Source organism: Puma concolor, chromosome A3, assembly GCF_028749965.1.
Source record: "Puma concolor isolate L17-30 chromosome A3, mPumCon1.1.hap2, whole genome shotgun sequence".
NCBI lineage: Eukaryota > Metazoa > Chordata > Mammalia > Carnivora > Felidae > Puma > Puma concolor.
Window position 1 is genome coordinate 54,359,972 of NC_141669.1, and position 13,792 is coordinate 54,373,763.

At 39.2% G+C, this 13,792-nt stretch overlaps 1 protein-coding gene across 17 annotated transcripts in view; it reads left to right on the forward strand.

Annotated features, from left to right (window-relative positions):
* Positions 1 to 13,792, forward strand: part of AAK1 (AP2 associated kinase 1) — a 172,172-nt gene that overhangs the window by 72,525 nt on the left and 85,855 nt on the right. For all 17 annotated transcript variants that reach the window (XM_086700938.1, XM_086700943.1, XM_086700939.1 and 14 more), the window contains exon 3: positions 7,055 to 7,173. In XM_086700938.1, coding sequence (XP_086557064.1) covers positions 7,055 to 7,173 — 119 coding nt within the window. The remainder of the gene's footprint in view (positions 1 to 7,054; positions 7,174 to 13,792) is intronic.

Consider the following 13,792-nt stretch of genomic DNA (forward strand, 5'->3'; position numbering starts at 1 on the left):
ACTGGAAGTACCTCCTGTGTCCTAAGGCTCTGAGGAACTGTTTAAAAACCACTAATTTAGTCTTAATTTCTGCAATTGAGAAAACAGGCCAAAGAGATCCAGCAACTTGTCTAGTATTGCCCTTTCTTTTATAGCTCCTGGATAAATTCCACTTTAACTGGGTTCTCTGTCTGATTCTTTAGACCAGCTTCTGAAGGTTGTTGTATGTTTATTTTCTCTTCCTCATGCCACTTGGAGAGAAATTGCATTAAGTCAACAGCATTCGTTGGGTAAATCTTATTTTAGAAGAGAAACAAGAGTTTGTGGGGGGAAAAACTGGAAGACAGGAGCAGAATACGGATCCGGACGAGGTTTTTCTCAGTACCCTCTGGTTCCTTTGGTTTGTGTCTCCTTTCATCTCAGACAAGTAGAAGGCGTTCCTAAAAGTGTAGATGGGACTTATGTTACGAAATGAAGTTTCCTTCCCCTGTAGGAAATAAGCAGGTAGCAGATTTTTAGTGGCTAGAATCTGTGCCCGATATTAAAATATCCACCCAAACCTCTTTGGCAGCAAATTCAGAAACCCTGTCTCAGCACCATGCCGGGCTTCTTTTGCATCTCAGTCCTGGGTCTAATCATGCTCATTGTCTGCCCAGCTGGTCCCCATCTGTGCCCACACCGCTATGGAGATTGTCGCTTTGGTGTTTTTCTTCTCTTCCCTGTTACCTTACTGCCCCCATCCCTCACTTTTCTTTGCTAAGTGGAAGCCACTGGTGTCTTGATTCATTCAGAGCAGCCCCTGGGGCCTGGTGCTATCTAGCATGATTCAGTATTTGAGACGAAACCAGGAGAGGAACACTTAGTTCCTCAAAAGCCCCGTTGCTGATGTCGAAGATCACGCTTAGGCTCCTGACGACATTCTGCTTAAAAAGGGTCAGCCATGGTAATGATATTGAGGACCATGATCTCTTGTTGATATCAGAGTTGAGTTTTTAGAGATTATATAATTCCCCCTCAAATCTCACTTGTCTGCCTCTCGCAGAAGAGAATTAGGCACTTCTCTCATCTTTGCTTGAGAGCTCGAAGTCCAAGTTACCGCAGTAGTTTCATCGGTAATTCTGTGATCCTGTCCTTATTAATAGCCTTTTAGCAGGAAAGTGTTAGAAAGCAGCTAATCCTAGGAGTTTAAATGTTGAAGGATCTATAGGGATATGCACATTAAAACCATAATGAAATATCATTACACACTCACTAGAATGGCTAAAAGGAAACAATATTTTTTTAATTTTTTTTAATGTTTTATTTATTTTTGAGACAGGGAGAGACAGAGCATGAACAGGGGAGGGTCAGAGAGAGGGAGACACAGAATCTGAAACAGGCTCCAGGCTCCGAGCTGTCAGCACAGAGCCCGACACGGGGCTCGAACCCACGGACCGCGAGATCATGACCTGAGCCGAAGTCAGCCGTTTAACCGACTGAGCCACCTAGGCGTCCCTAAAAGGAAACAATATTAACAATTGTATTAACCATACTAAGTGTTGATGAGGGTGTGGAACAACCAGAACTCTCATGTGTGGCTGTTGGGAATGCAAAATGGTATAACTATTATGGAGAACTATTTAGTAGTTTCTTATAAAGCTGAATATGCACTTACCATATATCCCAGCAAATTCCATTCCTACGTATTTACCTAAGAGAAATAAACACTTATATCTACAAAAAAATGGACGTCTATATGAACACTTTATTTGTAATAGTCCCAAACTGGAAACAATTCAAATGTTCTTCAACAGGTGAATGGATAAACTAATCATGGAATATTTATATAATGGAATACTAGTCTGCAATTAAAAAAAGCCAACAACCCAGCTACTGATACATGTAACAATGAGGATGAATATCAGAAATATTATACAGAAGAAGCCAGACACAAGGATACATACTGTATGATTGCATTTATTCACACAGAATCCCAAGCAGGCTCCAGGCTCTGAGCTGTCAGCACAGAGCTTGACACGGGGCTCGAACTCATGGACTGCAAGATCATGACCTGAGCCAGTCGGATGCTTAACTGACTGAGCCATCCAGGCACCTGAAATGCCTTTTAAAAAAAGTTTATGTATTTATTTTGAGAGAAAGAGAGGGAGAGTTAGAGGGAGGGTCAGAGAGAGAGAATCCCAAGCGGGTTCCACACTGTCAGTGTAGAGCCTGATGCAGGATTCAAACCCATGAACCATGAGATCATGACCTGAGCCAAAATGCTAAAATAAAGAGCCAGATGCTTAACTGACTGAGCCACCCCGGCGCCCCTATTTTGAAATGCCTTTGAAAAAGTATAAAGTCAAATACAAATGCTGGGTGGAGGCAAATTCCAAAAACTCCACTTCAGGGAAGAGGGTTGTCACAAGAACTGTGACAACCAGTGTATGAGCTTATATATGTGTATATATTTTTTCACTTTGTGTACCACTGGCTGTGGCACTTCATCCCCTGGCCTTCAGTAAGATGAGGTGTTAGATTAGATCAGAGTAAGAAACTGTAGGCTCAGAGACTCAGCCTTTCAGATGTGTTTCCTTTAGCCTCTGCAATGTTGGCCTGTCCAGTGTTAATTTAAAATGTGATTGTTGCCAGTGTTTACATCTAGATATTTCACATAAAATTTTGGGCTTCCAGCTTATCTTTAGATACTAGCACATCTGACAAAGCTGGGTCCGTATTGCCATGGCACCCATTATCTGGAGTTGTGGAGTGGCTATTCCTTTACGTGAACCATTGCTTTATTTCCTGTGGTCTCCCCTGCTGTCTGTAACCTTTTCTATTCTCTGTAGTAACAAGGAGAGGAAAATGAATTAAGTTTTGACTGTGCCCACTATGTGTTAGGCACTATTCTAGGGCATAAGGGTACAGAGGGGAACTAAAGAGACAAAATCTCTACTTTCATAGTGAGTGTTAAGTACCCATCCATATCATTAAAAATTAGGGGGATAAAGTTAGACCCAAGAGTGCTATGTATTTGAGGGAAAGTGGGAAAAAGCATGTTTCTTTGCGTAAATAAAAAAGTATTCCCACATATTTAAGAGGCTAAAGTTTGTCTGTGTCAAAATTATTATGCCTATCTGAAGTTGTGGAGTGGCTATTCCTTTATGTGAACCATTGCTTTTTACTTGCTTACCTCACATAATGGAATGAATCCCTTTTCCCTTTGTGGTTCAGTAAATTCATGAATTTTCCCCCAAAAGGGATTCCAGGGAAATCATAGGGAATATCTTAGCTTTTCAAAAAAAAATTTTAATGCTTTTATTTATTTTAAAGAGAGACAGAGACAGATGCAAATGGGGGAGGGACAGAGAAAGAGAGGGAAACACAGAATCCAAGGCAGGCTCCAGGCTCTGAGCTGTCAGCACAGTGCCCAAAGTGGGGCCGGAACTCACGAACTGCAAGATCATGACCTGAGCCGAAGTCAGACGTTTACCCCACTGAGCCACCCAGATGTCCCTATCTTAGTGTTTCAAAAAAACATGCAGATAGGCGAAAGGACTGGCCCAGGTTCCAGTGGGCAAACTGGCACAGGCTCTAGTGAATATTAGCTTTTCTACCTCTGTCCAAACTATGCCCAGCTCAGCTTTAGATTTTTCCATTTAATCCAGATCTCGGGATGCAACTCAATCTGAAATAAGCCTATTTACAGTCTTATCAACGTTTATTTATTTTTGGGACAGAGAGAGACAGAGCATGAACGGGCGAGGGGCAGAGAGAGAAGGAGACACAGAATCGGAAACAGGCTCCAGGCTCTGAGCCATCAGCCCAGAGCCTGATGCGGGGCTCAAACTCACGGACCGCGAGATCGTGACCTGGTTGAAGTCGGACGCTTAACCGACTGCGCCACCCAGGCGCCCCTCTATTTACAGTCTTATAATTGCCTTCTTCTCTAACAGCCCGAACTCTGTTTAGGTGTGGCCGAGAATCTTCATACCCTGATCTGTCTGGTGGACATGGGCCTGTGCCAGAGAAGTATCTCGAGTGGTGCTATATGCCCTCTTCTTTCTAACTGGGTTATTTACATCTCCAGTTGGTCAGTTACACATTGATAGTGACCAATATCTTTAAACTGACAAATCCTATCAGACTTTGAATTTTGTCTCATGATCAAGGACCTGTGATTTAAATGCGTCCCATCTGCACATAAGCCCTTTTATGGGCATTGATGCTAAACAGTGTGGTTCCATCTGTGTTAGGGATAACGCAGGTTCATTGCTTTGCCTTTAGATCTGTGATGGTCATAGGCTTTGAGAGTCTCGGCTGGCCCTTCTCAACCCATTGTGCCTGCCTGGATTGTGTGGTAGGCATCTGACTCATTTCTTGAGTGCAGGCTGGAAAGGTCATCTTGCTACCTGGTAAAGAAAACTGCACTGCTCCCATCTGCTGGCAGGTATCTTGGATCGCTGTATCATCAGCCTGCTGAAAGGGCTGGCCCTGTCCTTTAGTGGTTCTGTGCATTCCACTGTAGGAAACAGTCATTCCCAACTTGTGTGCTGCAGCCCGATCGCGTGTCTCCTTATTATCTAAATGGGGTGTGACACAGGTTTTCTCTAAGGTAAGTAAAGTGGGAAGAACATGTTGTGGACAGCCAGCAGAGTGACACCATTCCAGGTTCTACATAATTAGCCATGAGACTCCTAAGCCCCATTCCATTCCTCTACTCATAAAGCAAAATGCTTGGATTTAATGCTCTCTAAGAGCATATTGGTACAAAGTCTGTAGTTCTGTGATTCTTTAAACAAATTCAAATACCATAAAATGAATACTCACTTGAACTGTTTACAAAATAATTATGAATACACATAGAAACTTTATAATTAACACTTCTGATTGATAATAAGACACATCATGAATTTAACAGCTTTTTGGGGAAAAGAAGATTAAATACTACTGCATTAAATGTACCTACTTATTACAAGAAAAATTCCGATATCCTAAAAATTAAAGTGTAAAATATATGCATCTTAACATTGAGACTTTGTGTGTATGTATGTGTGTTACAAGACCTCTGCTAGCCAATATGTGGTAGGGGTTTAAACATATTTTTATTTCATTTTATTTTATTTTATTTTATTTTTTTAATTTTTTTTAACGTTTATTCATTATTGAGAGACAGAGAGACACAGAGCGTGAGCAGGGGAGGGGTAGAGAGAGAGGGAGACACAGAATCTGAAGCAGGATCCAGGCTCCGAGCTGTCAGCACAGAGACCGATGTGGGGCTCGAACTCACGAATGGTGAGATCATGACCTGAGCCGAAGTCGGTCGCCCACCCGACAGAGCCACCCAGGTGCCCTTAAACGTATTTTTAAAGTAAATTTCTAGAATTAAAACTGACAGTTGAACAGTGCAAGTAGACTTTAAAGTATTATAAGAAAATGAAAAATGTTATTGAGATACAAGATTCAAGATGACAGTGGAAAAAAGACTTCATGGCAAATTTTAGTGTTTATCTGAATACTGAAGAAGGACAGTGTGGCAGGAGATACACAAACATGCAATGGCTGCTAAATCATTATCAAAATGCACACTTGGAACATTTGAGTCCATTAGCATTTTTTTAAACAGAATTCTATGTGTATTGTATGAAAACATAACAACAGTGCTCTATGATTAAGGCTCTCTGGTTACAAGGAGCAGAAAAACCTATCCAAGCAGACTTGAAAAAGAGTAAACATTGTGAAGAGACACGAGGAAATGCTATGGACATCAGCAGACAGTTGCTGAAGTGCCACTGGGCCTCAGAGGTTGCAGAGAGATTAAACAGGGCTGAAGTCTCTGTCTCGGGCGTGAAGTCTCTAGAATCACTACTTTGCTCTCTATCAATTTTGCATGTTGCTGCTAGCCTTAGCACTATGCCACAGCCTCAGCTCAAGTTCCCACACTAGGGACTTCCCTCTGTGTTCACCTTCATCCAATTAGTCATCACCTATATGCAAATAATAGCCTAGCAAAAGAATTTTTTTTGTTTTTGCTCCCCAGGGTCATTGCACAGGATAGTTCAAGCTAAATTATGATGGTGTATGAGCAAGTAGATGGACAAAGTGCCCAGTATAACTGCTGCTTATACTGCCTTCACTGCTTATACTGCTTATGAAGCCTTCAGCTTTGACAGCTTTCCTGCACCTTATCTATCTATAGCCCCTGTTAACAATGGTACTGAGCACCTCATACAGCATTTGGGGGATGAGATTGAAGTAAGGAGTTGTAAGAATTTGTGAAACGCTAAAATATAACCAATCCAGAGCATTTAAGAATTTCTGTTAGAGTTACATAAAATTTTTTAATGAATTTTGGACTGTCTTTAAGAGAAAGTTTAGTGTGGACATTAAAACATCTGCCCTGTAATCGAGTTATACTTTCCTGGTGTCTGCTGTGTCGAGGAACCTTTCATACCTATATTTTGTGTCTTCTCAACAGCCTGTGAAGTAGGAAAGGCAGGAAGAATCCTCAGGGTTGATTGTTAGATCTGAAGAGGGATTAGAAGGAAGGAAGAAAAAGCTTCTTGAAATTGACAACTATTATTATAACAATTATTAAAATAACTTCCCGACCTCTCTGGTTAAGTGCTGGACTTACAATTTTTTTTTTTTTTTTTAAGTTTTTGGTTGAATCTAATCTCTTTGGGCCTCTGTTTTCTCTAGCTAATAATCATCTACAAGGGAAAAATAATACCCAGCCTCATAGGATTGTAGTAAGAATTAAATAAGAGCTCAAAGTGCCTAGGACAGTGATTGGAATGTAGTTCTTTTTTCTTTTATCTGTTTATTTGTAGGTACTTTGGAAGATAACTACTGTTCTTCCTTCTTCCTGATATAGGCGTTCAGGAACAATTTTTCTGACTCTTGCCACCCAATCCCGTGGTAATATCTCTGAGTCCCTTGAATGTAAGAGTGCCTTCTAGCCCAGGCAAGCCCTAGGTCTAGCTGATGATGGCATCAGTACCATTAACAGTGACAGCAGAAAGCTATAGCCACTGTGGTTATTTGACTTTTTGAACATCACTCAAAAGAGCTTGTATGTGCGTTTCCTTCACAGGTGGATTTGCTATCGTGTTTCTGGTGAGGACAAGCAATGGAATGAAATGTGCCTTGAAACGCATGTTTGTCAACAATGAGCATGATCTCCAGGTGTGCAAGAGAGAAATCCAGATAATGGTAAGGCTGCCCCTCAGACTTGGGACTTCTTGTTTAAAATGTGCCCTCCGATAAGAAAGGTGTGTGTGTGTGTGTGTGTGTATGTGTGTGTGTGTGTCTGTGTCTGTGTCGGGGCAGTGGGTCTTGTTCCCTTCCCTGAGATGGCAGAGGAGCCTCACACAAAATGAGAATGAAGAGTCATGGGGTGCAACATGCTTCTCCCATCTTGGTCACCCTTAGCTGGAGGGTTGAAGAGAAAGGAGCATATTGAGAGAACTGACCAATTTTTTAGGTCAGAGGAAGAAGTTTGGGCACTGAGAAACATTTCTTTCATAAATTCATTCCCAGAATTAAGTATGGGGTTTAATCCAGAAACCCTAGCTCTCCAGTGAGCCTCGTCTGCTAGTCTTGTCTTCTGTCAGTTCCCAAACCTGGTCTTCGTCCATCTTGAGCTTTTCAGCATTCCTTGAACGTATCCTTCTACACTTTTATATTTTATACATGTAGTTCTTTCCTCCTGGAATGGTTTTCTCCTTTTTTGGACTAGAAACCTCTTATTCACACATACTCTATGATCCCATATATAAAAGTCCAAGAACAGGCAAAAGTGATCTATGGTAACAGATCAGAAAGTGGTCATCTGAGTGTGGGAAATGGACTAGAAAGGGGCATGTGGGAATTTTCTGGGCCATGGAAATGTTCTATATCTTGTTTTGGGTAGTGGTTACCCAGGACCATGTAAGTGTCAGAACTCAGCTGAACACCTTAAGATCTGTGCATTTTATTATATGTTAATTATACATCATATCTTAAAAACTTCATTTTCACAATTCATATTCATATGATGTTTAAAGAAAGTACATTTCTGTTAGAGATACATGCTGAAATATTTACGGATGAAATAAGATGATGTCTTGAAGTTAATGAGTGGATATAGAAGAGAAACAAAACTGGCAAAGGGTTACTGATCGAAGCAGATCACTGGGTATGTGGGAGTTAGTTTCTCACTTTCACTTCTGTTTGACATTATACATAAAAAATTTAAATAGTCTTTTATTCCACTTTGCTTCCACAAAATACTTTTGTTTTCACCAAAGCAAAATTTTGTTTATATTGCCTATGCGTAATCTTATAAGTAATTTTGCCATCAGAAAGTAACTCATTTTAAATCAGGAGCTTTACATTCCAGCAGACTGTGTGACATAATATAGTTGATCCTTGAACAATATGGGGGTGGGGGTGCTGACCCCTGAACCGTTGAAAATCTGCATATTAACTTTTGATCACCCGAAACTTAACAACTAATAGCCTGCTGTTGACTGCAAGTCTTAACATAAACAGTCAATTAACTCATATTTTGTATGTTATATGTATTATATACTGTATTCTTACAATAAAGTAAGCTAGAGAAAAGAAAATGTTATTAAGAAAATCATAAGGATGATACATTTACACACTGTACTGTATTTAAGGGGAAGAAATCCATGTCTGGATTTGCACAATCTGAACTCATGTTGTTCAAGTGTTAACTGTACTTAGTAGGCTTTGGATGAAATGAATGTATGAATAATGGTAATATCAGATGCATATATTCACCTAGAGGTGATGATTTCTCTATGCCCTGGAGTTTAATGCTTTTATAAAGAGAAGAAAGAGGTCCAAAAAAATGGGTGGAGGTGCCATTGTAGGAATTTCATCAGGCTTTCCTTGGCCCTGTCCATCCCTTGTGGGGTTGACCTTTCAGGGGCTACTTAAGAGTAACTAGCTGTACTGTAGTTGGGCTAGCGAAAAAGACCTCAGGATTTTACAGAGTCTGGTACTATTTTAGATTTCAAAAAGCTGAAACCATTTGAGAAGAAACCATTTGCTGATGGAAGTGTTGCTGTCATCATTGCGAAACAAAAAACCCCAAGGCCCCAAGTACATACTCAGGGCCACATGGATCTGTCCACAGGCACCAGTGAGCGCCCACTTCCCTACCCCACGACTCCAAATGACTAGCCTCACTGCATCTTCCTTCAGCAGCATTAGGTTTTCTGGCTGCTTCTCTTTGCCCCTCCTCCCCCTTGTCCCTGCCTTGCTAAGGTCTCACACACTCCGTTTCCTGTCTTTGCTTCTGCTATTTCCTCTGCCTAGAGTGCCCTTCTCATTCATTTTCTAGTGTTATGAAAGTAATCCTATTCTTTAACTTTCTCCTACTCATTCAGAAACATGTTTGAGAGCTGGCTTTGTGCTAGGCAGGCTTTGGAATAGAGGAACTAAGAAGACACAGGCCCCTTAGAGCTCACAAATATGTATGTTCAAATTCTGGCCCAGCCATATAATAGTTGTGAAAGATTCTGTTTTGAGTTGTTTTTAGTTTATATTTTTTTCAAGACTTAAATACTCAAATAGATGAACTAAGCTTATTACTAAAAACTTCAAGCAATTCCCCGAGGGGCCCTCCTCTGTCATTTCAAGGTTCCAGGGGCAACCCCTTTTTGTTGATTTATTTGATATGTTTCTGAATAACATGCTGATATTGTCAGCTCCTGATTTTTTTTTCCTCCCTTTTAGGTATTATATGGTATGGAATGTAAATATTTAGCTTTTTCATCCCCTGTATACCCTTTTCCCCAAATACCTTGCAGTCATTCTCATTTTCCATTCTGCTACAACAGCAGTTAAATTTTGGCAGTTAGTTACAGTAGTATGAGTTTTTACATGTAAGAAAACACTATTCTTGCAGAATCTTCTTGTGGACTAGGATTACTATCTCTTTTCTATATAACTCTCTTTCCATTGGAATTAACGATCTTTTTCAATTTTTTTGTCTGTCTTCTCTGTGTACTTTTCAGCAGTTTAACCCCAAACTCTCTCTAGGTTGTCGAAATCATTTTTTTTAATACTTTTAAATGCATTTATGTGCTCTGCCCATTTTATCTTCTTGAAGAAATCTGTCTTCTAACTCCATGAAATCTGAATTGGTTGCTCTCTAGGCCTGATTTACAGTCTTATCTTGGAATTTCTTAGTCATTCCCTTTGCCTCACTTTTTTGTTAGATTTCCTGACTCGTTTTTTGTTTTACTTCCTCATTGTGGTGGAGCTTATCCTGTGGTAGCTTCCTTATGCATGGTAGGTAAAGTTTTGAGACCTTCGAGGTCTAGAAGTGTCTTTATTTTATGCTCACACATGTGAAATCTTATTTTAAAAAAATATATATATTTTTTATGTTTATTTTTGATAGAGAGAGACAGAGCACAAGTGGGGGAGGGGCAGAGAGAGAAGGAGACACAGAATTGGAAGCAGGCTCTAGGCTCCGAGCTGTCAGCACAGAGCCCGACGCGGGGCTCGAACCCACAAACTGCGAGATCATGACCTGAGCCAAAGTCGGACGCCCAACTGACTGAGCCACCCCAGGCATCCCATGTAAAATCTTATTTAAAAAAAAAAAAAAAAAATTCTGGCTTAGAAATCATTTCATTTAGATATTTCTTGGAAGCATTACTGTACCATAGTTTAGCTTTCATTGTTGTACATAGGAAATCTTGAGTCATTCTAATATTTGGCCCTTTGGGTGTGACCCTAGAAATTTCTCCCTAGAAATTTATCAATTTCCCTTTTGTTTACAGTGTTCTGAAATATCTTGATGATATACCTTGCTGTATACACTTTTTATTTATTAATAAATGGTGTTCCCATGTAATCCAGAGACTCCCATCCTTGCACTGTGAGGAATTTTAGTTTGTCTCATTTGGTGATTTCCTTTTCTGTCTTCCTTTTGCCTAAAGTTGCTGTTATTCAGATGTTGGTTCTTGCTGAATTGATTTTCTAATTTTCTTATTTTCTCCCTTTTATTTTTCATTTCTTTGTTTTCTTTTTTTCCCCCTCTACATTCTGGTGATTTCCTCAGCTTTACAGCCATGCCGTTGAATTTTTTATTTATCAGGCTTTAAAATGTGTAAGACCTTTGTGTTTGTTTTTGTTTTGTTTTATGTTTCATTTTGATGAAGTGCAGTTTATCATTTCTCCTTTTTGTGGAACATGTTTTTGGTGTCATTTCTAAGAACTCTGCCTACCCCTTGCTTCTGAAGATTTTTGTCCTGTTTTTTTCCTAAAAGTTTTATAGTTTTAACATTTTACATTTAAGTCTGTGATTCATTTTGAATAAATTTTATGGCAGGTATGAGACTTAGGTTGAGGTTCATTTTTTTTGCCTATGGGTCTCCATTTGCTCTAGCACCCTTTGTTGAAAGGCTATCTTTCCTCCATTGAATATGTTTGTCAGAACTCAGTTGGGCATATGTGTGAGGGTCCATCTCCAGACCCTTCTTTATGCTGTTCCATTAATCTATATGTCTGTCCCTCCACCAGTACCACACAACCTTCATTACTGTAGCTTTATAATAAGTCTTGAAATCAGACTGATTCCACCTACTTCTTTTTTTTCTTTCTAAAATTGTTTTACCTATTCTAGTTCTTTTGCCTTTTCATATAAATTTTAGAATAATCTTTATCTACAGAATATCTGGCAAGTATTTTGATAGGAAATCCATTAAGCCTTTTTATGAACTTGGGGAGAATTGACATCTCTTCTGTGTAGTTTTCCAATAAATGAACATGGTGCATCTCTCCACTTATTTGCATCTTTGATTTTTTTTTTCATCAGTGTTATGTAGGATTTGTACATGTTCTTAGATTTATACATAAGTTTTCTTTGTTTTGTTTTGAGTGATTATAAATGGTATTGGATTTTTCATTTTGGTGTCCCTGTGTTTATTAGTATGTAGAAAACCAATTGATTATTCTGTGTTTATCTTATATCCTTTAACCTTGCTGAACTTGTTTACTACTTCTTGAATTTTTTTCTAGATTACTTAGGATTTTCTATATAGACCATTGTGTCATCTGCAAAGAGAGGCAGTTTTATTTCTTCCTTTCTAATCTGCATCCTTTTAACTTCCTTTTCTAGCCTTAATTGCACTGGCTAGAATTTGCAGTACTATGCTGAGTAACAATGGTGAGTGGACATCCTTGTCTTCTTCCCAAGTCTTAGGAGGAAAGAAGACTTTCACCATTAAGCATATGGTTAGCTGTAGTTTTTAAAATTTTTTCTTTATTTTTTTTAATTTTTAAAGTTTATTTATTTTGAGAGAGTTAGAGACAGCATGAGTGGGGGAGAGGCAGAGAGAGAGAGGGAGAATCCCAAGCAAGCTCCATACTGCCAGCACAGAGCCCAATGGGGGACTTGAACTCACAAAACTGCAAGATCATGACCTGAGCTGAAACTTAGAGTCGGACACTTAACCAACTGAGCCATTCAGGCATGCCTAAAATTTTTTCTTTAATATTTATTTATTTTAAGAGAGAGAGAGAGAGCGTGCGCCTGGGGGGAAGGGCAGAGAGAGAGGGACAGAGAGAGCATCCCAAGCAGGCTCCAAGCTGTCAGCACAGAGCCTGATGCAAGGATCAAACCCATGAACCATAAGATCATGGCCTGACCTGAAATCATGACCTCAACCAACTGAGCCACTCAGGTGCCCCTGTAGTTTTTAAAAATACATTAAAAAAAAATAATAAATTTGAGGAAGTTTCCCTCTATTCCTATTTTTCTAAGAGGTTTTTTTTTTTAACCATGAATGAGAGTTGAAATTTGTTAAATATTTTTTCTGCATTGATATGCTCATGATTTTTCTTATTTAGCTTTAATATAGGGCATTGTATTGAGTGATTTTCAAATATTGAATCAGCCTTACATCCCTGCAATAATCCCCACTTGGTCATGGCCTATAATTATTTTTATTATGTTTTTGAATTCTATTTGTGAATATTTTGGTTAGGATTTTTACATCTATAATCATGAGGGATAATGGCATGCAGATTTTTGGTTTTATTCAGCTTTTTCTGGTTTTGGTATTAGGGTAATTCTGGATTTATAACATGAGTTAGGAAGTGTACCCTTCTCTTCTGTTTTGTGGAAGAGAGATTTTGTAGAATTGGTGTTTATTCTTCCTTAAGCATTTGTTGGAATTCTCCAGTGAAACCATCTGGGCCTGGGGATTTCTTTTTTGGGAGTTATTAAGTTACAAATTCAGTTTCCTTAATAGTTATAAGGCTATTCACAAATGTCCATCAACTAATGAATGGATAAAGAAGATGCGGTATATATATGCAATGGAATACTACTCAGCGATGAAAAAAAAAATAAAATTTTGCCATTCGCAACAATGTGGATGGAACTGGAGGGTACTATGCTAAATGAAATAAACCAGTCAGAGAAAGACAGATATCATATGTTTTCACTCATATGTGTAATTTGAGAAACCTAACAGAAGGCTATAGGGGAAGGGAAGGAAAAATAAGTTATATACAGAGAGGGAGGCAAACCATAAGCGACTCTTAAATACAGAGAACAAACTGAAGGTTGATGGGGGTTGGGAGTTACGGGGGGTGGGGAAAATGGGTGATGGGCACTGAGGAGGGCAGTTGTTGGGATAAGCACTGAGTGTTGTATGTAAGTGAAGAATCATAGGAATCTACTCCTGAAGCCAAGAGCACCCTGTATGTTAGCTAACTTGACAATAAATTATAAAAACAAAAATAAAAACAAAAACAATAGTTATGGGGCTATTCAGATTATCCATTTTATATTGGGTAAGTT